Genomic DNA, 13366 nt, shown 5'->3' with positions numbered 1-13366 from the left:
TATGAGGCCAAGATAATCATGGGAACATGGTCATGAGTTTTAACAATTTGAATAGCTGTTGTATGTTGACTTCTTCCAAAGTTTAATTTTAAAAATTAACATGCCTATGCATGGGAAAGGAAAAAATATAAATTAATTGGAGTTAGTCTGTAACAAGTTTACATTTACCAGCATGTGCTAATTATATCTATTTAGTAAATAAAGATACTGATCTTGGTATAATCTCAGAGTATAATCCTGCTATAATGAAGAAAAAATAATCAATATGACTGATCAGATTCACAGGCTAGTTGCAGCAAAAGCAAAGTTGTTGTGTACAAGGACAGGCACTGTTTGTAGGATAAACAAAGAACAGGCTCTAGTCATCTTTAAACAAAAAACATAATTTGGGGGAAAGTAGTATTAGGACAATGAAATCAGAAACCAGCAGGCAATCCAAGGACTCAAGTTCAGAGTGCCAAATGTATCTGGGCACCTAAAGTGCCTACAAAAGCTTATGCTCCAAAATATGTTAGTCTATAAGGTGCAACAGGACTTCTTGTTCTCGAAGCTACAGACTAACACAGCTACCTCTCTGATATTAGGCACCAGTGATCTCATCAGAGCACAGCAGCAGATCAGTTGCCTCACTCCCATTAATTTCAAACACATCCCACGAAATGCCTACCCGCAGCTATGTTTGAAAATCTAGCCCTGAATAACTAACTAAGGTAAATGGCTACGCTCTGACTAGCTCCAAGTGGTAATGCGATACTATGAATCCTGGGTGATGAATCTCTTCATCTCAAAAAGCCTGGTCTACCCCAGATTTTGTACAGTAAACTATTTCAGGTAGGGTGTGGACACGCAAGAAGATGAATAAGCTATTCAGCAACACTACACTCCCATATTTCATGGAAATATGTTTGAATGTGCATAACTCAAATGTTTTGTGCAAAATGTGGCATGTAACCTCTTGTTGAAAAGCTTGTAAGATGCTGAAGTGTATATTCTAATTGTGTGCATGTAGCATTTTTGTGTTTGCAGTTAGAAAAATAAAGTGAAAACCCGTAATCTGGGTCTTCTAGTGAAAGCCATTAGTACTTGAATCAGAGCGCAAGTAGCTGAAACTTAATGGCCTGACATTCAAGACAGTGATTTGTTAGAGTCCAACAAAAACATGCCGCCTTTGGTGGTTTTCCACTGGGATTGGGAGACTGGAATAAACACTTCCTTAAGGAAATTCTGTTTAAGGAAGGGAAAGCAAAAATTGCCTTCAGGTTTCAGAGACAGGGACACGTGAAGAGACCTGGAAGCTAAGAAACCTAATGGGGAGGGGAGAGAGAAGCAGCTGGGTCCAGGTCTGAAAGATCATCAGCTCTGGCCTGAAGGACTTTACCTGAAATAAGAACTAGGGTGAGAAATTGATATATGAATTTTTCTCTCAGGTGTACACTTCTGCTGTCCTCAAGTATGCAATGCAGTTGTCAGCTTCAGTTTAATGTTTGCAATGGTACACTTCAATACATCTTAAAATAAAGAATGGGTAAGCATTCTGGCCCAGCCAGAGACTTAGGGGTAGGGGGTGGTAAAAAGGTGTACTGGGAAGGAGTCAGTGGCTGGTGGGGAAGGGGAATAAGACAAAGGGAAGGAGTCAGTGACTGGGCAGAAGGAAGGGGGCATGCAGACCTGTGCCATTCATTGGATGAATTGGGGCAACTGCTGTAGCCCTGCATTTTGGAGGCCCCACACTTTAGGGGGCTTTGAGATGCAGGGTGGCCTGTGCAGTTTGTGGGCCTGATACTGACAGCAGCGAGTGACCAGGCCCCAGCCCTCCCTATACCACCCGACTGGCTTCCAGTGTTGCTCAGGGTAAGGTAGGAAGCTAGAAAGGGGTGGAATGAAAGGTGGGTGGAGAACAGAAGCTAAGGGGGAAGGATGGAGTGGGAGTGGGGTAGAGCAGGAGTGGGGATTTGGGGAAAGTTTTTGGAATGGGGACAGGGTCTGCAATGGTCGGGGCGGGGTGTATTGTCCAAGAAATTATGTTCAGCTATGTATCTGATCATTCTATTCTTTACTATCATTTCAACCAATTGACCTTGCACTAAAGTGGGCTTTCTGGTGTATAATTGCCAGGATCGCCTGTGGACCCTTTTTTAAAAATTGGTTACATATTTGTAGACCTCAATCATCTGGTATGGAATCTGCTTGACATGTTGGATTACAATGATAAGTTACAAAGAGTAGCTCAGCGATTTCATATTTGAGGTCCTTTAGAGTCCTTGAGTAAGCATCCTTTGTTACTGCAGATTTACTCATGTTTAATTTCTCAGTTTATTCAAAGATCATCTCTACTGACACTTCAGTCTGGAACTTTTCCTTAGATCTTTCACCTTAAAAGGAACAGTTTTAATTTCAGAATCTCCTTCACATTCTCCTTAGTGAAGATCAATGCTAAGAATTCATTAAGCTTCTCCTCAACGTCCTTAACTTCTTTGAGTGCTCCTTTTAGTACATTCACCATCCAGTGGTGCCACTGATTCACTGGCAGAGTTTTAAATAAAAAACTGAGTTCTTGAGTCTTCTGCTAGTTGCTCTTCAGATTGGTTTTTGGCCAGTCTAATTATACTTTACACTTGACTTTCCAGAATTTATGCTGATTTTCATTTTCCTCAGTAGGGTTAGCTTCTATTTCTAAAATGATGTCCTTTTGCCTCTAACTGCCTTTACTTTGTTTAGCTGTGGTGGTATATTTTTGGTCCTCTTATGGCTTATTTTTAATTTGAGCCTGTATTGTGCTGTTTTTAAACAAGTGTTCTTGCTGCCAGCAAACATCTTTTAATTTCAGTTTAACTAACTTCATTTTTGTATAGTCCCCTTTTATGAAGTTAAATGCTACTGTAATGGGCTTCTTTGGTATTTTACTTTTTTACACACACACACGCGCACGCGCGCGTGCACATGCGCACACACACGTGTTACATTTAATTACATCATAGCCACTCTTACCAAGTGGTTCAGCAACATTCATCATTTGCACTGGACCCTGTGATTCTTGCCTCTTCTCTTTGGAGTTCCAAGATTAGCTGCTCCAGAAAGCAGTTATCTGGACTAAAAGCACAAGCCTAATAGTCATGAGGTAGAACCAAGTATAAAAATGTGGGAGAACCCACAAAAGGCACAGTGTGTGGAAGGAAAAGGGCTTGCCAGAGTGAACCTCCATGAAGATTTGAATAAATAGACTCCTATCCTCTGTGAACGCATCCTTATATACCAATGCAGAATAAGGATCTCGGAGTTGAGATGATTTTTAGTGTGCACTTAAGTAACAGCTGTTGCTTGTATTAGAATTGTGGCCAAGGGTCTGACTCCAGATCAGGGGGCTGTTAGGAAGATGGTACAATCCCCACTCTAAGAAGCTCCTAATTGTAATGATTTCCCAGCTGGAGACCAGGTTCTTGTGCTCTGGTCCAAGCACAGTGACTAATGATTTTGCAAGTGAAAGTTGTCAAAATCAGCAAAGTGTTTGGGGGCTTCCTGTACAATCTGAATAACTCTTTACAAACCCCACTAATGAATCATCACTGCACATCTATGAGCAAAGTGGTGGTGTCTTCATTTTACAGATGAAAGAAATGTGCCTGAGGGCCTAAATTATTTGAGGAATGTCACAGAGGAAATTAGTGTCAGGGACAGGATTCAAATGCAGAATCTTTTGTTTTTAGTCCTGTGCTTAGCCCACTAGACTAGATCATGATGCTACATGTGTATCATTGAATTAGGGATACATGTGAATGTGTCCATAGCGATTGCAGGCCTTAAAGGTCAACTCTAGCAATGAGCTTAGTGTAAGACTATGGAGAATGACTGTTTTGAAAGGGTTCATATCTGCTGTGGAGATACGTATCTCAGAGCTGGAAGGGACCTCGGGAGGTCATCGAGTCCAGTCTCCTGCCTTCTTGGTAGGACCAAGTACCATCCCTTTTTTTAATCTATTTGCCCCAGATCCCTAAATGGCCCTCTCACAGATTATATAGCTTCTTTTATTGAGAAGTAGGTCAAATAAAATTCCCAAATAAAGCCTTGTGATTGCTTCTAATCTCTCATTTTAATGTTCTTCTGATTCCCAGCCTGATTTTACAATCTGAACTGTTTTGTGGTCTCTGCACTGCTTAACTTCACCTCATTTCATTAGCTGTTGGAGGGATTTCATCACTAACCACAAACATTTTGGATTACTTCATTTTCAGGGAAGCTAACCATAGCACTTACCTATTGCTTCATCAAACTCATAGGTGCAATGTGCAGCTGTGAAAGCTGAATGATGCCATTGAGGGCCAGTAGGGTGCTGGAACATTTCCTTCCCCTTGTCTTTTTTTTTTTTTTATGAGCTACGAAAAAATAAATTGAAGTCTCATGTGTCTTCCTTTTTCATGTCTCTGCCTTGGCTTTCTTGCTTTTTCATACAAAGTTCAAACATCTCCTTATCTTCAAAACCACTTTAGAGCTGCCTCTACTGATATCTGTCTTTTTCTCCTATTTCCCATTCCATTTGCACATGAAGGTGAGGAAGGAAAGCAGTCTTTTCCCAGTTCATCCCTTTACCCATGCTGCTTCTTGCCCTTGCAAATACCTGCCAACCACTGTATGTCAAAAACCCTTCTTGTACCCCTTCAGAAATAGCTCCCATGAAGCTTTCCAGCAATAGTGAACACTATCCACTTTCTGTTCTTTAGGATACAGTTGGGGTACCATTCCTAACTCTTAATTTACTTGTGCATTTGTCAGATACTCACAACTTTTATTTTCTTATTCTTTTGCAGATGAATGTAAATGGGAGATGTGGCCCATGCTGAAACTCCATATCAAACCAACAAAGATTTAGGTGAAAGTTTAGACTTGGACTTGGTAACTTCTTGCTGTCTGTCAAATAGGCTAATCCAAAGTCCCAGATTCATAATCTCTTGAATTTTAGAAGGCTGCTTGGATCTGGTTCTGAACTTTTTGACTTGGGACTATCTCAAAGATAGAGGATAATATCTACTCATTGTGTTGAAACATTTTCCTTTTATTTAATGTCTCTTGTAAACCATTGGTTTATAGATAAGAAAAGCTGTAACAAATAGTGTAGCAAACTGTCTACAATCACTTCAGCGTAGATGCAGCTATCTTTCCAAAGAAATTCTTCTGGAGGATCTCTTCTGAAAAATCTTCTTTCAAAGAGTATGTCCACACACAAAAAAAAGGATTGAAAAATCAATCCACTCTTTTAATAGAGAGCATCCACACAGCCCCCGCTCTTTCAAAAGAACGGGCCAGGGATTGAAAAATTGACTGCCATGAGGACTCCTCTTTCCTGTCCCCCCCGCCCCCCCCCCCCCAAAAAAGGGAACCTTGGAGGTCATGCTTTCTACACATGCTTTCTAAAGGCAGCTCTCTTTCTGATCCAGGAGCAGAAGAGGGCTTTTGAAAGAAGAGTCACGTTCTTTCAATTTCAGATTGAAAAAGCACATGTTGTGTGTGCAGACACTGTGTGTGCTTCTGAAAAAGGGCTGGATTTTCCGAAAGAACTGGCTAGTGTACATGTGGCTGGTAGGTTTGATCCTAAAGTGTGCTGAACACCCAGCTTCCATTGAACTCAGTAGCTGCGTCTACACGTGCACGCTACTTCGAAGTAGCGGCACCAACTTCGAAATAGCGCCCGTCGCGTCTACACGCGTCGGGCGCTATTTTGAAGTAGCGGCACCAACTTCGACGTTAGGCGGCGAGACGTCGAAGTCGCTAACCTCATGAGGAGATAGGAATAGCGCCCTACTTCGACGTTCAACGTCGAAGTAGGGACCGTGTAGACGATCCGCGTCCCACAACGTCGAAATTGCTGGGTCCTCCATGGCGGCCATCAGCTGGGGGGTTGAGAGATGCTCTCTCTCCAGCCCCTGCGGGGCTCTATGGTCACCGTGGGCAGCAGCCCTTAGCCCAGGGCTTCTGGCTGCTTCTGCGGCAGCTGGGGATCTATGCTGCAGGCACAGGGTCTGCAACCAGTTGTCAGCTCTGTGTATCTTGTGTTGTTTAGTGCAACTGTGTCTGGGAGGGGCCCTTTAAGGGAGCGGCTTGCTGTTGAGTCCGCCCTGTGACCCTGTCTGCAGCTGTGCCTGGCATCCCTATTTCGATGTGTGCTACTTTGACGTGTAGACATTCCCTCACTGCGCCTATTTCGATGTTGGGCTGAGCAACGTCGAAGTTGAACATCGACGTTGCCGGCCCTGGAGGACGTGTAGACGTTATTCATCGAAATAGACTATTTCGATGTTGGCTGCACGTGTAGACGTAGCCAGTGAGAGTTAAGTGTACTTATCCCATTGCAAGATCCCCCTCTTGCTGGTTAGGAAAAAGTTATTTAAAAGAATCCATGACTTAACAAAACTCTTATTACCATAACAGCAATGAAGGGTCCTGTGGCACCTTAGAGACAAACAGAAAAGTTTTGAGCATTAGCTTTCGTGAGCACAGACTCACTTCATCAGATGCTGGTCTTATTACCAAAACAAAAAGCAGTCAAGTAGCACTTTAAAGACTAGCAAAATAGTTTATTAGGTGAGCTTTCGTGGGACAGACCCCCAGAAGTGGGTCTGTCCCATGAAAGTTCACCTAATAAACTATTTTGCTAGTCTTTAAAGTGCTACTTGACTGCTTTTTGTTTTGATAGTGTATAGACTAGCACGGCTTCCTCTCTGTTACTGGCCTTATTACCATGTGAGAGAGGAGAAGAACTTGGCCAAGGTAACAGCTTCTTTACTCAACCACGCCTCTGTCACCCCACTGCAACTGATTTTTTTTTTTTTTTTTTTTTGTATAAGCGGTCACTGGCATCCTTTCAAGAAGGCGTGTTGAGTAAATGAATAAGTACCTGAAGCATTCAATTGTGTTGTAATAGCCTTGTTGGAAGGATGAAGGTGTGTCTCTAGCTTTATAAATAGCGTACTGCTTTACAACTTGGCATGACACATTTGAAAGAGCTGATATTCCACTTGAATTGCAATTGGCTAAATCTAACCACTGGGCAAGGTATGTTTTCTACTAATCTTACACTTTAACATTCTACTGCACATGTAATAGTGAATATCACATTATTTATACATGAGCTTTTTGGCTTTCAGTTCATTTTATTTACTTGTTAAGGAGTATTACAGCTGCGTTACTGTCCAATGTCTGCTATGGAGCTCTAGACACAGGTTTTCAAACCATGCTAAAAATAATTGTTATCTAGGCATGGGACAAAGAAAATATGTGCAAAAGTTTGGTTTTTTTTTTCCTCTCATAGTCTGGGGTCTTCACATTCAGGTGATTAAATCTACAGGATTAAATTTAAGTATTTACAGGTAAGTAAAGGATGAACTACCTTGCAGGATTGTCTTCCCAAAAATACATGGCTTGCTCACATGGTAACTTAGATGTTGGAGGGGGGTCTTCTACAACTCTATGGACTGTGCACCTAGGAATTTCATCCCCTGAAGACCAGATTATAAATTATCTATGCTAACTGTAAATTCCCTTTTTTCATTAGGTCCTGACCCAGCAAGCAGCTTAATATAGCTGGACCTCATTGAAATGAAAGTGCAGATACCAGGATTCCACTATACACAGCAGTTTGCAGGATATGGGTTTTCATTTTTAAATTGTTTGGCCCATCTTTAGCTGGCTGGACATATACATTTTAAAATTGAAGTTATGGATAATTTATATGTTCTAGATTTGCGTAATTCTAGATAGACTCCGTATACTGCAAACATCTTGAAAAGTGAAACAAGATCTATTTTTTATTCCAAAGTAAAGACCCAATGATTCAGTACATTCATGTGAGTTACCCTTACTCTGGTAATCTCACTGAAGTAAATAGGACTACTCCTTTGAGTATGAATTACAGGATGAGACTCTAATTTTCCAAGAAAGAATTTAAGGGTTTTTATGTGTAGCCCCATAAGAGAAATATAATTAAATGGTGTGAATGGGTACATCCCATACATAGTTCATAATGTATTTGAAAAAATAAGCTAACTTTGAGATTTCCATACAATTTTGTAGGTTTTAACAGTAATGTCATTTTACACCAGTCAATGAGCAATATGCTATCATTCCTAAAATAAAATTCTAAAAATGCAGCAACTGAATGAATTCTGACATAGCATGTGGATTTTTATTAATTGTTATTTTCAAAACAGGTTACCAGAAGAGCTGAAATCATGAAAATCAGAAGTTTTGCACTTTTTTGTATATTGATTCTGGTTTCTCAGATGCTACTAGTTGACAGTGAAGCACAGAAGGAAAGAAAAAAAGAGAGACAAAATGGTGGAAAAGGTAGAAAAAAACAAACTGGAACTAATCAAGAGAATGAGAAGGGACAGAAACCCAAGGGAGGTAAATCTTCCCTTAAAGGCAAGTTTACAACCAAAGATAATTTTGAGTGCACCTGGGCAGTGACTGAAGTAGACATTGTTACCCTAAAAGTAGAATGCAAGAAAGGTGAAAGCAGCTTCTGGTGTGATTTTTCAGGAAATCCTTCCACTTGTCCTCAGTTTGCTGCAAACCAGAAACCATACTGGAAACAAATCTCACGATCCCTAAAGAAACAGAAGAATATCTGTCAAGCCCCAAAAGGTACCCTAAAATCTAGAGTATGTAAGAAGGGGCCCCAAAGTGCCCATCTCGTCATGACCAGCTCAAGCCTGGTAACAACCCAAGACTCCATAAAAGATGAGACTGCTCACCATAGAAAAGAGAACTCTCAAACTTCAGCACCTGCTGTTACACCTGAAAATCAACCAGGGAAGAGTTCAAGTGACTGTGTTGAAGATACAGATTATGTCGATCAGTATAAGGTGGCTGAAGAATACTGTTCAGAAACATGGAGATCTTGGTGCAACTTTTTTATCTCAATGATACAGGATAAAAAATGCTGATAAGATAATAGAATTCTAAAGGATTGGTAAAATTCTTAGCTACTGTAAGTTTGGTCCTACCTATTTGTTCCATTCTACCATTCTACATTTGCCTCTGATGTTATATGGTGTATAGAACAGCAAAAGAGTATAACTATGCATTTGAAGATCTTTTCTAACTTGTATTTCATAGAACACTCTGTGTGTAGCTGGCCATGTTGTAACCCTTATTTGCATATAGATTGCTCTGCAAATGTTACCAATGGATGTTACATACTCTGTACAGTTGTATATAAAGCAGTCCTTTCATTGTTTCTCTTTGAGCTGTGTTAGCCAAAGTGGTGATTTCAGTGCTATGCACTTTTTCATAGAGTACAGTACTTTGAACTTTCAAATTGAAGATAATAAACTTCAAAATAGACTAAAAATTTGTTTTGTTTTTCTGTGTGTAAGAAAATTTCTCTTGAACTTTAGAAATAATTTATAGTAACAAAACTTGGTTTCTAGACAGTAGTTTTAATACTACTTTTGTAGCTTTGCAAAAATTGCACTTGTGCTCACAGCCAGTATAAACATTCTTAATGGGCAAGTAAGGTGACAAATCTGAGGAACTCACTCAGATTGAAGTGACATTAGAGGAGGTTTTGGAGTTAATTGATAAGCTGAATAGTAACAAGTCTCCAGGACCAGACGGTATTCACCCAAGGGTTCTGAAAGAACTCAAATGTGAAATTGCGGAGTTATTAACAGTGGTTTGTAACCTATCCTTTAAATCCACTTTGGTACCAAATGACTGGAAGACGGCCAATATAACGCCAATATTTAAAAAAGGCTCTAGAGGAGACCCTGGCAATTATAGACCGATAAGTTTAATATCAGTACCAGGCAAATTAGTAGAAACACTAGTAAAGAATAAAATTGCAAGGCACGTAGAAGAGCACGAATTGTTGGGCAAAAGTCAGCATGGTTTCTGCAGAGGGAAGTCGTGTCTAACTAATCTATTAGAATTCTTTGAAGGGGTTAATAAACATGCGGACAAGGGACACCCAGTGGACATAATATACCTAGATTTCCAGAAAGCCTTTGACACGGTCCCACACCAAAGGCTTTTATGTAAATTAGGTGGTCATGGGATAGGAGGAAAGATCCTTTCATGGATCGGGAATTGGTTAAAAGACAGAAAACCACAAAGGGTGGGAATAAATGGTAAATTTTCACAATGGAGGAGGGTAACTAGTGGTGTTCCCCAGGGGTCAGTCCTGGGACCGATCCTGTTCGACTTGTTCATCAATGATCTAGAAAATGAGGTAAGCCGTGAGGTGGCAAAGTTTGCAGATGACACCAAGTTGTTCAGGACAGTCAAAACCAAAACAGATTGTGAAGAACTACAAAAAGATCTCAGCAAACTGAATGATTGGGCAGCAAAATGGCAAATGAAATTTAATGTGGGTAAGTGTAAGGTAATGCATGTAGGAAAAAATAACCCAAATTACACGTACTACATGATGGGGTCAAATTTAGCTACGACAGATCAGGAAAGGGATCTTGGAGTTATAGTGGATAGTTCTCTGAAGACATCCACGCAGTGTGAAGCGGCAGTTAGTAAGGCTAATAGGATGTTAGGAATTATTAAAAAAGGGATCGATAATAAGACAAAAGATATCATACTTCCTCTATATAAAACTATGGTACGCCCACATCTTGAGTACTGTGTGCAGATGTGGTCTCCTCACCTCAAAAAAGATATATTGGCATTAGAAAAGGTTCAGAAAAGGGCGACTAAGATGATTAGGGGCTTGGAATGGGTCCCATATGGGGAGAGGCTAGAGAGACTGGGACTTTTCAGTTTGGAAAAGAGGCGATTGAGGGGCGATATGATAGAGGTATATAAAATCATGAATGGTGCGGAGAAAGTGAATATAGAAAAATTATTTACCTTTTCCCATAATACAAGAACTAGGGGACACCAAATGAAATTGATGGGTAGTAGGTTCAAAACTAATAAAAGGAAATTTTTCTTCACACAGCGCACAGTCAACCTGTGGAACTCCTTGCCCGAGGAGGCTGTGAAGGCCAGGACTCTATTAGGGTTTAAAAAAGAGCTTGATAAATTTTTGCAGGTTAGATCCATAAATGGCTATTAGCCAGGGATAAAGTATGGTGCCCTAGCCTTCAGAACAAGGGCAGGAGATGGATGGCAGGAGATAAATCACTTGATCATTGTCTTCTGTTCTCCTTCTCTGGGGCACCTGGCATTGGCCACTGTCGGCAGATGGGATGCTGGGCTGGATGGACCTTTGGTCTGACCCAGTATGGCCATTCTTATGTTCTTATGTTAAGATATTGTTTGTTCATGTTCCTCAAAGCAACAGGCGATGAAAATTTCATGCCTAGGCTGATACATTTTCATGGCAATTTTGCAAAGCTTTGCATTGTACTTTCATCCAAGGATCACGGAGCTAGTGCACATGTCAATATTATATGCATTTTTGATGGGTAAACTGCGATGGTGTCTTATCCAAGCTCACATAGTAAGTTAGTAGCAGAGCAAGAAATAGGCCCCAAGAGTTGAGAACTCATCTCCAGCTCTAGCAACAAGACCATTTATTCTGCAAATTGATTATATGTTCTTTCTGGACTTTAACAAAGTGTAGATGCCTTATCTATAACTATTCTATTTTGGCAAAAAATTAAGAAGTTCAATAAAGTGTGCATCACTTTCATTTCAGCTGGGTCTTACAGGTTTTATCTCTACTTTTTGACACTGTAGCCAAACTGTGGGAGAGCAGAACTCTTAGAAATTAACATTAAATTAATAATCATAATGACATAGTTATTGATACCCTTGGGGGGTAAAGAATCAACTAAATGTATGAATCACACATTTTCTGTGGGTTTTGGGTGGGAAGAATGCACCTGTAGCTGATTTCAGCTGTGCAATATGGGTATACTTGGAAACAGATGAGCATTTTAACAACCAGAGCTGCATTGAACATTTTTGGGTGGGTTGCAAGCCAGTTATGTCTACTTCTCTCTAAAACATAAGCAGTTCCCCTCCATTATAACCATAATGGCAGGCCTGTACACTGAGGCAGTTTGAGGAGTTCATTTACACACACACACACCCATGGGCCACTATGCCCTTTCCTTCCTCTGCCCACACCCTAACCCTTGGCCTCCTCCCTGACTAGCCTGGCTAGGGATTACCAGGGAAAGGGATGGGCAGACAGCAGCAGGGAATTGCCTCCCTTGCCCCTCTCCCTGCACTCACCATAATGCTGGGGAGTGGGGAGGCCCCATGTAATCCGGACCCTGCCCCCACATAATCCTTCCTTCCCAGGCTGAATGGGGGTGGGGTGTTTAAGGTCAGGGGGACTCTATGTGGGCCAAGAGGGGGATGTTGAGGCCTTGCTGGGGGTCAGTCTGAGCAGTGGAGGGGTGGTCCTTGGGCCAGTCTGAGGGGGACAGACCAGAGGTGGGTGGAGGGGAGTGTAGAGGGAGAAGTCAGCTGGAGAGATGGGGGTGGAGGAGAAGGGCAGAGCCTGCTGAGGGCAGGGTGTGGTGGTCCACATTTACAAAAAAGCTCGCACCCATACCCAACAAATTCCTGTGTATGTGCCTGAATGCTATCCTCAGGGCCAACCTAAAGATCTTTGGGGATGATCAGTTAGCTGATAAGTTAACTATTCCCCACAGTCAGCTGGGCATAGGGATCTCAACGTTCCCCCATGGTGTTTCTGCAACAGCAGAGCCCGGTGGCTTGTGCTTTTCAGCCTGTTATAACATCAGTTTTCATTTACATTAAAAATGACCAGATACGTTTCGTTCACTCCCCTCACCACCACTACCATGTTTTTCATATAAATGTCCTCAGTAAGATGATGTTTGGGAGAAAGACTAAATTATTTCCAAACAGCTTGTTTCCAAAGTTTGCTCTTTAAAGGCGACCACACTGGTTGAGACTTGGATGCGTTGTATCACGCTGGGCTGAGTTGCTTTTGGCAGAGCCTAGCAGAAAAGGAATGTGCTTCAACAGTCCCCAGATTTTTTTGGGTGGGGAAGTTATTTGTTGCCTTTACTCTGAGAGCTCACACGCAGATATGGTTTTGCATCTAATTCTATTCTATGCCACTTCTTATATCACTGCAGGCAAATGGATTCTTTATATAACAGAGGGACAAGGTATGATGTCACTAATGCAGTACAGTGTGCATGCAGGCATATGCACACACATGCTCTTACTATTTTATTTAATGGATGCAACGTTACTTACAAAGTCCATCTGACAAGAGAAGGCTTATCCTTAAGTATACTGCATTTGCCCTTGACCCTCATACCCAATGCAAAGCATCACTCTAGGCATTGGTGGGGCTCTGGATACTCTAGAGAAGAGAAGACTCTGCAAGAGAAGGCTGAGGGTACTTATACATTTTTTTTGAAAAAGGGGTACT

General features: G+C 41.3%; 1 protein-coding gene across 1 annotated transcript; it reads left to right on the top strand.

Annotated features, from left to right (window-relative positions):
- The first annotated feature begins 8219 nt into the window (after positions 1-8219).
- On the top strand, positions 8220-9276 carry FGFBP1 (fibroblast growth factor binding protein 1). Its single transcript, XM_074991740.1, has one exon. It carries the CDS (start codon positions 8220-8222, stop codon positions 8934-8936), a length of 717 nt encoding a protein of 238 aa, XP_074847841.1. The 3' UTR covers positions 8937-9276.
- The last annotated feature ends 4090 nt before the right edge of the window (positions 9277-13366 follow it).

This window comes from Carettochelys insculpta, chromosome 4 (assembly GCF_033958435.1).
Source record: "Carettochelys insculpta isolate YL-2023 chromosome 4, ASM3395843v1, whole genome shotgun sequence".
In the NCBI taxonomy this organism is placed as follows: Eukaryota; Metazoa; Chordata; order Testudines; family Carettochelyidae; genus Carettochelys; species Carettochelys insculpta.
Note: the sequence above shows the minus strand (reverse complement) of the source record. Positions and strands in the feature narration are given on the sequence as shown.